Source organism: Poecilia formosa, unplaced genomic scaffold (assembly GCF_000485575.1).
Source record: "Poecilia formosa unplaced genomic scaffold, Poecilia_formosa-5.1.2 Scaffold34, whole genome shotgun sequence".
In the NCBI taxonomy this organism is placed as follows: domain Eukaryota; kingdom Metazoa; phylum Chordata; class Actinopteri; order Cyprinodontiformes; family Poeciliidae; genus Poecilia; species Poecilia formosa.
In genome coordinates this window covers 373,099-386,544 of record NW_006799973.1, presented here as the reverse complement: position 1 = coordinate 386,544, position 13,446 = coordinate 373,099, and the positions used below count along the sequence as shown (strand labels likewise).

The window sequence follows — 13,446 nt, the reverse complement described above, 5'->3', positions numbered from 1 at the left end:
ATCCAGGCTCCACCTCCGGACCATGAGCATAATGAGGCCACCACCATGTTTCACAATGTTGGCGATGCTCAGCAGCGTCTCTTTGCCGTATCTTTTCATTCTGTGGCTCAAAGGTTCCAGTTTCATCAGACACATATTAATCATTTGGGAGAACATGCAAACTCGGCAGAAATACGGCACTGAACAGGCGATCAACTCTAAACCATTCGCACTTTTTTACTCTCTCTCTCTCTTTGTCGTTTAATTAAGCACACCCGTTGCCGTGGCAACCGCTCGCTCCTCGAGCCGAGCACAGATTACGTTTAAAACATTTAATCCGTTACGATATCAGGTTTTCAGGCTTGATATTTATTTATTTTGCGACTAAACACAGCGGTGGTTGATTAGTTAATTTTAAACTCCTGCTCTGCTCGTTATTTTGATAACGGAACCGAAACACACAGAACTGCGCAACACCTTGTTGAAACAATAGTCACTGAGATTATTATTGCTGTTGGGTCATTAATTTGAAAAACGTTTTGTTGACTTTTTGTTGTTGTTGTTCTTTAATAAAGTTATGAACGTTTTGATAAGGAGTCAGAGGAGGACGTGCTGGTCTCAGCCTCCTGGCGGCGTCCAGTTTGTCACCTAATGCCGAGATCTACTCAAAACCGTCCGCGATCGACGTATAGCAGCCCTGCTCTAACAAAGAACAGTTCAGAAACAATATGAAATGGGGGAGGAAAAGCTAATTATTCACTGATTAAGTCAGTGTTTTGGATTGTTCTTGAAAAACTAATCAATCACGGCTGATCAGTGGGTGCACTCACAGCTGCTCAGTGAACCCATTGATCGTTTACAGCCGCTCCCCTCTCTTGCAGATACTGCTTACCCCCGCTAAATCTTTTAGGGGTACGCAGTACCCTACCGTACCCCCCTACTTTCACCCCTGGAAATACCCCAGACCAAAATTTGACCTTCTTGCCCAAAGGCAACAGCAGCTAACTGCACCACTGTGTTGCAGACCAACATAGTTATCAGGTGATGCTGATAATATTTTATTTTCTTGTTAGGGTCTCATACTACGGCATGTATCACAGAGATGATACATGCCGTTGTAAGTTCTTGTGAACTTACACCGGTTACACCGGTTTCCCAGTAGGTGTCAGTGTTTGGCTGACTCACAAAGGTCCAAGAAAGTGACTAGAGAACGAATCGGAGTTTTTATAGCTGTTCCCAGTATGAAAGAGAAAGAGAGTCTTAGGTTTTTTTTAAAAAAAAAGGTTTATTCAGAAATTATTGATTTAATTGTCTGTTTGTTTTTTAACTTGACTTTAATATATAATAATCAAAAGCATGAAAACTAAAGATACAAATCTTGGTTTATGTTCAAATTATTTAATAAAAGTCACAGAAGCTACTGTCTGGAAAAATGTTTGAGTTAATAAAAAACAAAATCAGATGAGTAATTTGTTCATTCATTAAACTGAAACTCAAGCAATTAAAAAAAGGAAATGATTTTCAGGAACAAACCCCTCAAATTTATGTTTATATGACTTTTTCACATTGATGCCAACAGCAGGAGTAACCATGGAAACGACACACCTGTACTACCTCTGTGAATCACCGTGGATTTCTGATGAAGAGGATCTGAAGATTAATTGCATCTAACATTGTGTCAATGCTCAGCACAAACTACCTTTGCAGTGAATTACAGCTGGGTTTTTGTTGGATTTTTATTTTAATCCTGGAAGTAACTCTGTGTGCTTCTATGACATATGAAGAGCATTTCTGTCCTGCGTTATGAATCTATTGCCTGAATATCAACTTAAAGTGATAGCTGCAAATATGCTTAAAACAAAATAATTGTATTTAAGTTGGTGTCTTGGAGAGGAAAACATTTTGCCACTAAGACCTTTTTCTATTTCTGCTCTGATCGCCAGACATCAGCTTGACCTCTGGTTGAGCAGGCGGAGCAGATTTGGGGTTTCCAGAGGTACCTGGTCACATGGCAACATGTCTTTGGGAACAGTTGAGCTTCTGTTGTCTGGTGTCATTGCATGCAAGCCGTTGGTGAGCACTGACTTCCTCTGAGCCTAATTTACACACGCTAAGGAGATTGAGAGGTGGGAGAACCCGACACGCACTGACCTAATAAACAGTAAAGAAAAGATGAGACAACCTCACCGCCCCGTCTGTACTCGTCACACATACTTCACTGCAAACCTTCACCGCAGGGTGGGTAATTGTCAAAAGGTTTCTTATTTAATCTAAAATGTAAGCTGGAGAAAATCCATATGTCATATACAGCTCTGGAAAAAAAATTAAAAGCCCACTGCATTGAAAACCTCCTGGTTATTCCACCAAATATTGATTTCTGAACTCTTCCTAAGTTAAAACATCAGCATTGTTGTTTCTAAACGGATATGAACTTGTTTTCTTTGCATGATTTGATATCTGAAAGCACTGCATCTTTTTTGTTATTTTGATCATTTCTCATTTTCTGCAAATAAATACTACATTTTTGCTTGGAATTTCAGAAACATGTTGTCAGCAGTTCATAGAACAAAAGAACAATGTCCATTTTACTCAAACATATAAATATAAAAAGTAAAATCAGAGAAACTGATCAATTTCAGTGGTCTCTTAATTTTTTGCCAAAGCTGAATGTGGAAGAATATGAACCTGCTTCAATTACACAAAATACTGAATTAAAATCAGGCCATGGTTTCCGAATCATTTCCACAACAAAACCATTATACTTAGGCAATTATAAATAATTACAGAATGTGGTATTTTGTTGGAATTGCTCAATTTTTCTTTCTCCATTATATAAATCTTTCATTTAAATGTTTCCCACCTCATGTTGTTGCTCCTAAGTGACACACTACTGAGGCGTTATTGTAGATCCTTCCTCCCTGCAGCTGTATGACTTTATGATCATCACTGCTCACAACAAACTCAACAAGTGTTTACATTCCTGCTACATTTGTACAACTTTACTCATTCTGAGTAATATTTCTACTCTTATCTGCACATTTTATTGTCACTAACTGTAAATTAATGCTCAAATAGACATGCACATTTTGCAAATTAACTCAGTTGTATATTCCTTTGAACTGGGGTACACTATTTTTATTTCACAATTAAGTGCTTTATAAATCAGAAAATGCTAAAATATTCAGTAATCTTTGTAGTTTTATAGATTGTTCCCATTTAAAGTTTTGATGCATTTAGCAAAAGAAGAAGAGTGTTAATCTTTTACAGAACAAGTTAAAGTTTTACTTCTCGGTTCATGTTTTTTGTTGGTACAATTGTTCAGTATATGATTAAAATGTTTTACACATTTTCAAAACACACAACTTAGTCCTCTGCAAATGTTATTCAGACATAAATTTCTTACTCATCATACAAATCTAATTGTTTTTGACCCACTAATAATGATTTGTAGACAGATTACAAAATCCATTGTACTTTTTTTTACTTCTGTTTGTGACAAAAAACTAAAAAATATCAACATTCAAAATGGATGTTTTGAATGAGTTCGGATGTGGTTCATAAATAAGTCCGTATTAGTGAACCACACGCACGCTGCTGTGTCATCCTCGCTGTATTTAAGTCTGTCTGTCTATCAATCAACATGTTTGTGTGTGATTTCTCTTGACCCTGCAGCAGCCGTCTGTCAGTCAGAGAGGAATTAATCAGGCCAATTCCTCCCATGCTGGGATGTAGGTGAGCTGGCTGAGTGACGAGAGCAGCAGGAGCTGAGAGCCAACATTTGGATCCTGTTTAAAGGGATTTGGAAACCGCAAATCAAATGAAAAAAAAAAAAAAAACATGTTCGTCAGAGCTGCGGATTTGATTAGGCCCTTGTGTCTAACAGAAAGGATTAGATGGCGGAGGGGGTGAGGTAACAGGTAACAGGGAGTGGCTTTTTAAGGGAAACGATAACAAAGGAGGAGGAGAGGAAAAAAGAAGGGAGAGACAATGAAGGAGAGGCAGAATGAGCTGAGCCCTCTGGAGTAAATCTCTCTCAATCTGATCAGCGGGAGAGGAGAAGAACTATCTAACGAGTGTGGACACACCAACCCTCAGGTAAGCGCTCTGGGCTTTAATAATGAAACATCGACTTCTCTACAACTAGAAAAATTAAGGCGGAGGATACCAGAAGGTCATTCTTAGCTTATTTACATTTTATTAATACATTAACATTTATTAAAGATGTAACAAAATAAGCTTGTTTACATATTTAATCAATCTGAACAATATTTATGCTTAAAGATCTATTCAAAAATATAAATGAATATACTTTTGTTGTTCTTGATGTCGTGTGATGTGTTTCTTTACAAAAGCAGATATTTTACCATATGAAAAGCTCTATATAAAAAATAAAAAAAACACTAGAGAGGATCCAATCTCTACGAGTCAGAACTGAACAAAATGCTACACAAAAACTGTTTTTGGTTCATTTAATTGATTGAATTTTTGATTAATTTTGAATAAATGACTTTAAAAATGTGTTAAAAGTTTCACGAATTCAGTATTGGAGATTAATTTGAATGACGAGAGCCAAAAACTGTAATAAGCAACATACTTTAGTAGGAATGTGTTGAAATAAACCCTGAAGTTTAAGCAAACAATCTTTGAGAAACCTGGCATTAAATCTAACCTGAAGAGAAGACTTTAGTGTTGTTTTATTATTTATCAAAATCCAGACTCAATTCTGCATGTTTGAATGCTGTAATATTAACATCCACACAATACAGAATGGATATTTTAAACTGAATTAGTCCTAAAAGTGTCTCTAGCAATTTAAAAACTCAACAAGTGAGAAGATTAAACCTTGAAACTGCAAAAAAGAAAAAAAAAAAAAGTTTTTAACTCCATCTTAAGTTTTTCAAATAGTCTTGATTAAAGGAGCAACTATAAAGAGCTGGCCTTTAATTACATATCTCAGTGAACTTGTCAGTTTCTAACCTGAGACTAATCGCTCTGCTTTACCGTCCACCCTGACCATATGTTGCTGGGATGATGCACGACCCCACAGCCTGCGTCGGATTAACACCGACCCGCACACACCAACACACCAAGGAGTGTACAAGCCCACTTATCTCTGACTAAGATAGCAGAGCAACTGTCTGTAATTAGGTTAATTGGGGGAACCTGTGGGTGATAATAAACTTAGGTCTGAATGATGGCGATTGGGTGTGACACGATTTTGTCCCCCGACCATCTGTCTCCCTCTAAAGCCCTGCTAATCTCAAGGGGAAGCAGGAGAAGAACCAAAAAGATCCATTCAGAGCTTCAAACTACTTCTGCAACAAGCTGAAGATTGATCTGGTTTGTTTCTGCTTTGTTTCATGATTGATAAGTCATAAGCCAAGTCAGCCATGCATGAAGTTTGAGCACAAATCCACTGAGAGCAACAGGTGGTCAGCGAGGTTTAGCGGCCGCTTCTCGGCTGTGCCATTTCAAAATGCCGACACTGTATGATGAAAGACGTCATGCAGGGAGGTCAGCTGCCTTTGTGGAAACACGCCGGGCATCGAAACCCTTTGAGCCTGTTTGCATTTTGTCACGTTGTAACATCAGTGAATTTCACCGGGATTTTATCTGATCGTTTTTATAGTTTCACAATTTCTACAAAGTGTCATTTGCATTGGTGTACCCTCTTCACTGTGGTGATACCCCTAAATAAAATTCAATGTAACCAATCATCTATTGTGTAAATAGAATTCATCTCAGTTCTGGAGTCCATTCAGTCATTTAAAAGTGAACACTGTAGGTCCGTAACGCCTTTAATTAGTTCAGAAAACACTTTGAAAATGAATATCTGAGCTTCTAGGTCCGTCCATGTTTAGCCTAAACAAAGATGTTGAAATCCTGGCGTTGTTATGATTATTCCCAACACACCATTCAAAAACATGAAGACATTAGAAGACGTTTTATGTAGATGGTTTTCATAAACATTTTCATGTTGTTTATTCTTTGGAGTGTAGACAGGGCCGGCCCAAGCCTTTTTGGGGCCTTTGTCAGATTCATATTTGCATCCCCCTTATTGGAGTAGCAAACTAAAAGAAAATTATATTTGAATTTTGAGATGTGAAGTGGTATTTATGTGTGCTATATTATTTTGATTATCTGAAAGTAACATCAGACAATAAACACTAAATTTACAGTAAAAAAAAGTTAACATGAATATCTTGCATTTCCAACAGTGGCAGCAGCCAACAACAGGAAGAGATTAACTTACTATTTGTGGACCAACTATGAAAAATAATACAGAAGTTGTTATTCCCCATTTCATAGTATTTAGTTTGTATTATTAAATATATTATTTAATCATAAATAACATATTATTTGCTCTTGAGGCACCCCTGGTGGCGTGGAGGATCTAAGCAGCAGTTTAGCTCACATTGCCTTGGGCCGGCTCTGAGAATATTGTAACTGTAACACTTGAGCAGCAAAGGAAATTAACTTTTTCCGTCAAATGAGACTGAGCCTAAGCTAACTTCTGAAGAAAATTTCAAAATCATGCGTCATCTTTATTTATATCAACAGCTCTGCACTACTTTGTGTTGTATAACATAAAGTCCACCAATGGATGAGTTAAAGTTTGTGGTTTTGATAAGAGAAAATTAGAAAATATGAAAAGCTCAATCGGTAAAAAACTTTGACATTAGCAATGACAAGCTATTTGATTCTTGACATTACATTAATCTACTAAATACAGAAATTTGGGATGTTCCATGAGGGCGTTTTGGCATCCTTTAAGGCTTCTAAAGAGTTAAAATGTTCCAGCCAAATGTTTGAGTCGGGATGTCTGACCTTTAACATGATCTAATCCTCCTCTGGAAGGACTTCCTAGTTCTTCTTGGAACAGCCAAGGTTATTCGCCAGACGCTGGCCGAGTCCAAAGACGTCACATCCTGAAGAAGGTTTAGTTTAAAGTCTGACAGCGGAACAGCCAGAAGCTAAAAGGAGATTTTTTTTTCCAATGCCTTTTCACCTGTGTGGGCAAAGACAAAGAGAGTCCTGTAATGAAATAATACGACTTAATTTATTTTTGTGTGAGTTTCCATAGGCTTAAAGACTTTCATTGAACAGTAGCTATGCCAATATCTAAATAACAATGCTTTCCTAATGTTAATCAGCCAAGTTTATCTGTGTAGCACATTTAATTAATTTATGTTTTTTATGAAAACAAAAAAACATCATAAGCACATCGTATAGCCAACAGTTGTAAAGGTCAGTAACAAGCATCACATTTTATTGATTAAAATAATCAAATATGTGGTTAATTTTCCAGGGACAATGATTCAGAAGCAACTCTAAACAGGTGGGTTTTTAGCTTACATTTAAAGGAACTCAGTGTTTCAGCTGTTTTGCAGTTTTCTGGAAGTTTGTTCCAAATTTGCAGAAGCTGAATGCTCCATGTTTTGTTTTGGGGATGCAGACCAGAACCAGAAAGCCTGAGTGGTCTGGAAGGTTTATATGACAACAAATATTTATTGTGGTGCTGAGCCGTCCAGTGAACAACAGTATTTCAGAGTCTAGAGCAAGTGTTTTCACCCTGGAAATGTTCTTCAGGCAACAGAAGGCTGACTTTGTAATTGTCTTTGTGTGACTCTGAAGGTTCATGTCTAATATTTTTTTACAGGTCTGTCTAACTGCTTCATGATTAAAAGTCTTCCAGAAGATTCTTCTCATCTTTTTCTGTTTTTTATCTTTCCATCGGAACATTTTTTCATCCACCAACATCTCGTATTGTGAAGTGAAGCCACGTTTTGTGGTTTTTTTAGATGGAGATTATGAGGAGCGCCATGTTCCTTCTTCCTCTGGTTGTTTCTCTACTTCACCCCACATCTGCCACTTCAGGCCCAGACTTCAACTACGGAGCCCACCCGCGCTTTGTCTGCACCCCAATCCCTGCAGACACAGACCCTTCCTGCTTCCCCACAGCAGGTACGGGCGCCGGGTCGACGGGGCCAGGAGGATCAAACCATCAGAACGTCCCTCCCAGCGGCTGGTGGGGGGCCAGCGACGAGGCTAAAGCCACCATCCTCCACCTGAGGGAGAGCCTTGTGCAGCAGAAGGAGATCATCCTGGACCAGAGGGAGACCATCAGAGAGCTGACGGCCAAGCTGACCCTGTGTGAGGGCGCTGGGCGAGGCCCGTCGCTTCACGACGAGCACCATGGCTCTGTGTCATACTCGCATCACAAGGGACTCTCCGTTCACCACACATCGTACACCGACAACAGTCACTATGGCAACGGCAGACTCATCCCAGACTCACAGCACCACCACTCCTCAGTCCAACGATCCGACGGAGGGTACGGCGGCGGCCACAACCACGGGAAGGACAAACACGGGACGGCGGGAGACAGCACATCGACGATGGAGCAGCTGGAGAGGATGCTGCACGCGCTGAAAGAGAGACTGAGCAGCCTGCAGGTGAGCAGCTGGAGGAGGGGAAAAGCTCACTTCGGATAAAACTGCAGAAAGAGACGAGAAAACGTAGGGCAAGTTCAGTGGAAGGATAATCATAAAATTCCTTGCTTTACAAATTCAAATCTGAAAAGTTGGGATGCAAGACATATTGGCATTAAAGTGGACATATTGTGCAAAATTTATTTTTCAATTTGGGTCTCAGCTGTTTCTAAAGACAGCCCATATGCTTAAAAAAACCACTGTCATTTTTGGAAATAAGTTAATGTTTTCTTGTTGTCTGGAAAACAAGCAGTTTCAAAAACGTCCTGATTATTAAGTCACATTTGATGAGCACTGTACCTCACCTAGCAACCCCAGTCAAGCCCAGACCATTACCCTAGCAACCCAAGTGGAGGTCCAGCATGTTTGGTCAGCTGGTTTTAACACTGTACAATGGCTGCTGGAAAAGAAAATTGTTTTGTTGCTGACTTACCATCCAGAAAACACTTGCTGCTTTCTCATTGGTTGTGTAGGAGGCTCCACTTCTGCTTTTCAAAGATGTATGGTTTATACTTTCACATCTGTTTGCAGCCATTTTTTTTTTTTGCGTGAGTGTAAACGCTGAGTTTACAGCAACAGCTTGTTTGGACTTAAACAAAGTCACTCTGAAAGAACATCAAAATAGGTACAATTGACTAGACTGAAATCTCATTATCTATGAATGATTTTGTACAAAATATGTAATGAACTTGTTTTGCATAGCCCAGAGATAGACCAATGCTAACCTGTTCAAGGAAGAACAACAGGTCACGTTGGACAAAATGTGGAAGAAATTGGTATAAACTCTTATGCAAGAAACTGTAGAGGAGTGATGAGAAAAGGACGGGGCTGGAGAGAGGATGTGACGTCCCCATGTGGATTGGAACGCATTAACTCTGCTGTCACGAGGCTGTTTGTTGAAGTCCCAGATCGCTGCATCCTCTGAGCACTTAAGACAAAAGAACAATGAATTACTTAATCTCACAAAGCCATTCACTCGTTGGCAGGAGAGTCTGATGTCTATCAGTAGCCACCTGACAACAACAAACGGCTCAAAGTTGCTTCTCCACAAGGAGACAGGGCCGGTTTGCTCAAATGGTGGATGTATTAAATATGCATTTATGGCGCTGGTCTTCCCAGACAAATGTCAACATCTGTGGGAGTGGTGTGTGGAAGATCAGCTGCAATTATAGTGATCTCCCATGACAGACAGTAATCAGGGCAAGCACCAGGACAAAGCCTGGATTACCTGAAAGGAGGAGCAGGAAGATAAAGGATACAAACGGGACTGAGCAGCTGCATCTCAGAAGACAAGATGATTAGTATGTGTTGACGCTATGTCAACAAGGCTCACCAACACCTGTTCATGTGTTACTTTAGGCCAGAGGTGTCAAACTCATTTTTATTTTGGGCCATGTCATGATCATGAATATTCCAGAAGGCCTGGCTGTGCCAGAAAAAAACATTATCAAACTGTTAAAATATTTATAAAGAGCTATCTCTGCATTCGATAAGCACTTCTTAAAATGTAATAATACTTTTCAAACTGATTTTTTTTTTGCTAACAAAATCACTTATTTTGTGGAGCTAATTTAGAAATATTCGCAAGAAATTTTGCGATATTTGCATTCACGTATGACTTTTTGTTACTCGCTGTATCAATTGCGAATTATGACTTAATATGAAGTAAGGCTGAGGCAGCAATGAAGAAGAAGTAAGAAAGTTAGCAGTCACATAAACCCAATGCTTTGCAAAACAGTTGTGGAAAATTTTCAATAAACTCTCAATTATGAATTAGCACAAAAAAGTGGAGGGATTTTGCATGAATTTCAACAGTTGTGGAATTGTAAAAAACTGGAACTGATTGATTTAATTTGGCTGAATGCAGATAAAAACTGCTTTGATTTGATCAATGGTGTAATAGTTAAGCACACGTTACCTTGACGGTTCTATTGTTGCGTCAATCTGTAGTTTAGGGCCACGTAGAAAGCGATGGAAGGCCTGATTTGGCCCGTTAGAGTTTGATGTTATAATGTTGTAATGTTTGCTGTTTTTATCTTCCTCAGAAGAGGAACAGCACCAGCACATACTCCAGCTCTCTGAAGGAGCTGCTGCAGAGGAAGATCAGCACCCTGGAGGAGCAGCTGCACCACCACACCACCGCCCTGGGCAGCAGCGCAGACCAACACCACGATGACGACTCCGGCCACAGAGATGACGGAGACCACCACGACGACGGTCACCACGACGACAACCACAAACACGACCACGACGACGAACACCACGACGTCCACGACGACACCGGAGACCACTCGGACCATCATGACGACAGCCACAGCGAAGACCACCATAATGGAGATCACGACGATCATGATGAAGGTCAGGATAGTGATAGTGAGGAGGAGGAGGATGAGGATGAGGATGAGGAGGACGAGGAGGAGGAGGAAGAGGAAGAAGAGGAGGAGGAAGAGGATGATCACAGGAGCAATGAAACAGAGGATCACAGCTACCTCCCACACACTGGGTACAGAACTGGTTTCCACTCTAATAAACTGGAAACGATGCTCAACCAGCTGCACCTGACAGGTAAAATTCACCTGACGCTCTGCTGATTCCCAGTTTAGATAAAAACTCTTTAGATGCAAAAACACGACATTTTATCTACTATTTTTTTGTCTAATTTCTAGTGCAAATGTCTTAGAACACTTGACTTAAGACAAAACTCACATAAGTAACTTTTCAGCAGGATGTAGGAGACTGTTTTAAGTCAATAATTCCTCATACTGCTAGTTCTACTGGAAGATTATTTTGCTTATAACATGGGAAAAATAGCTTATAAGCAAAATAATCTGCCAGTACAACTAGTACATTTTTAAATCAATATAAGAAATACATTAAAAGATGTGGAAAAACAATGAATTCAATTCCTTTTTTAAATAAGAAAATACATATTTTATTGCCTAACATGCAGCAGCATAGCATTCCTTTAGTGAATGCTTGATCATTTGTAGCAAAGGAAGAATGTTCTCCACTCTAGTTGGATATAATTTGAATATTTTCACCTTCCTAAAAGAGCTGCCTAAGCCATTTTTGCCAAACGCAATTTTGTCAAAATAAAAAAAATGCCCCCGTTTTTATTGCTGAAAGATGAATTAGGCAAAACAAAAAACAAAAAAAAAAACACTTTTGGCTAAAAATGACGTAGGTCAGTATTTTGGAAAGGTGACAATTTTTTTTCAAGCTCCTAAATAAATCTAGTATGTTCCTCATAGCAGAACAGCTAAAACATTAAAAACAACTTACATTTTCCTCCACAGCTTCCAACAAGAAACATTCCAAGAAGCTGGATGCCTTCCAGATCAGCTTCCCGATGAGGACCAACTACATGTACGGCCGGATGAAGAGGACTCTGCTGCAGGAGATCTTCGCTCTGACCTTGTGCCTCTGGATGAAGGCAGGCGTGGGACCCGGACTGGGGACTCCTTTCTCCTACTCTGCACCCGGACAGGCCAATGAGTTGGTGCTCATCGAGTGGGGGAACAACCCCATTGAGCTGCTGATCGATGACAAGGTGAGGAAGAGCAAAGGAAAGACATCAAGTTGGTACATTATTCGCTTCTTATGACTCTGAGATAAATATTAACACATTCCTTACAACACAGTTTGTGTGGCTGGGTGGCTCAGCTGGTAGAGCATGAATTTAACTGTCATGTGTCAACATGGCATCACCATCACACTTTAAAAAAAAATGTTCCTGTCTGATCCACAGGCTGTGACGCTGCCCTTATCTCTGAGTGATGGGAAGTGGCACCATGTTTGTGTGACGTGGACAACAAGGGAGGGACAGTGGGAGGCCTACCAGGACGGTGTCCAGCGGGGCTCTGGGACGAATCTCTCTCCCTGGCACTCCATCAAACCTGGAGGGGTCTTCATCCTGGGACAGGAGCAGGTAAAGACGAAAAATATTTTTTGGCTTTTGTGAGAACTTACAAAATTATTTTGCATCCTTTTAACCCCTCATAAGTCAACGAGAAAAATCCCCCGTAAAGCTGGAGCAGTTTTTTAATAAAAGTATGCAATTTTTAGAAAAAGTGTTATTACATAGTTGTCATGACGTCATGAGACAGTAGTAGTATGAGACAGAATCTGTGAAATACTAAAACTAAAACTAAAAAAATCAAGCTCCTCTGCCTTCTCCCAGTGGTATCTAGAAACAGACAACTGAAGCCAGGAGGAGGTTCTTAGCGCTGCCAATCTCCCCGTGTTTGGTGCTGCTCATTCCTCCTCTCTCTAGCTGTGCTACTCTGCAGCTAGCACAGCCTGCCATGAATGCTAAGTCTAGTTAGCGTAGCCACGGAAGACGGCGGAAAAACGGTTTTTCTAGTAAGTTGTTTCTCAGCCATTAGCACGTTTAGCAGAGAGAGAACATAAAGTTGATTGACAGCGATAAGACCCGCCTCCTGGTTCTGATTGGTTGTTTGAGGTGGAGGCGATCGATCGTTTCACAGATTATCCGTCTCATAGCAAACTGCCACAACATGGCGACAGTTTTAATATATATACTGCAGCATAAAAAGGTCAAAAGGTGACATTTTTATCCCCCTTCAGGACACTCTTGGAGGCCGTTTTGATGCCACTCAGTCGTACGTGGGAGAGATGTCAGACCTCCACATGTGGTCGCACGCCCTGAGCGCCGCTGACATCTACAGCCTGGCCTCCTGCGGCAGTCACCTACGCGGTGACGTCATCGACTGGTCTGAGTCGGAGGTGGAGCTTCACGGCGGCGTTGCTAGGTACCCGTTCGACCCCTGCCACTGAAGGAAGGTTTACCCGCCCAAGAAGAAGACCGTCGAGAAATCATGAGATTTTGGACTTTAAGTATTCAGACTGTTTGCCTTCCTTTAAACTATTTCTCAAATGACGCAAAAAGGAGGATGAAGTTTTAGCCTGATGACCGTATTTACAGAGAATGTGTTTGATGTTCTCTCTCTCTCTT

General features: G+C 40.3%; 2 protein-coding genes across 2 annotated transcripts in view; one reads left to right on the top strand and one right to left on the bottom strand.

Annotated features, from left to right (window-relative positions):
* LOC103136640 (brain-specific angiogenesis inhibitor 1-associated protein 2) overlaps positions 1-7,348 on the bottom strand; it is a 24,812-nt gene extending 17,464 nt beyond the window's left edge. Inside the window, exon 1 of the mRNA XM_016670515.1 lies at positions 6,808-7,348. The gene's annotated coding sequence lies outside the window, so the exon portion shown is untranslated. The remainder of the gene's footprint in view (positions 1-6,807) is intronic.
* Positions 3,833-13,446, top strand: LOC103136638 (neuronal pentraxin-1). Its single transcript, XM_007549975.2, has 6 exons — positions 3,833-4,074; positions 7,640-8,435; positions 10,517-11,036; positions 11,768-12,021; positions 12,220-12,399; positions 13,059-13,446. The coding sequence occupies exons 2-6, from the start codon at positions 7,782-7,784 to the stop codon at positions 13,266-13,268; spliced, it is 1,818 nt and encodes a 605-aa protein (XP_007550037.1). The 5' UTR covers positions 3,833-4,074; positions 7,640-7,781; the 3' UTR covers positions 13,269-13,446.

Excerpts from the sequence above, each read along its gene's own strand:
- LOC103136638 (XM_007549975.2), top strand. The coding sequence starts at position 7,782 with ATGGAGATTATGAGGAGCGCCATGTTCCTTCTTCCTCTGGTTGTTTCT. Across the intron at positions 11,037-11,767 it reads CAACCAGCTGCACCTGACAG|CTTCCAACAAGAAACATTCC; the intron begins GTAAAATTCACC and ends TTTCCTCCACAG. Across the intron at positions 12,400-13,058 it reads TCATCCTGGGACAGGAGCAG|GACACTCTTGGAGGCCGTTT; the intron begins GTAAAGACGAAA and ends ATCCCCCTTCAG.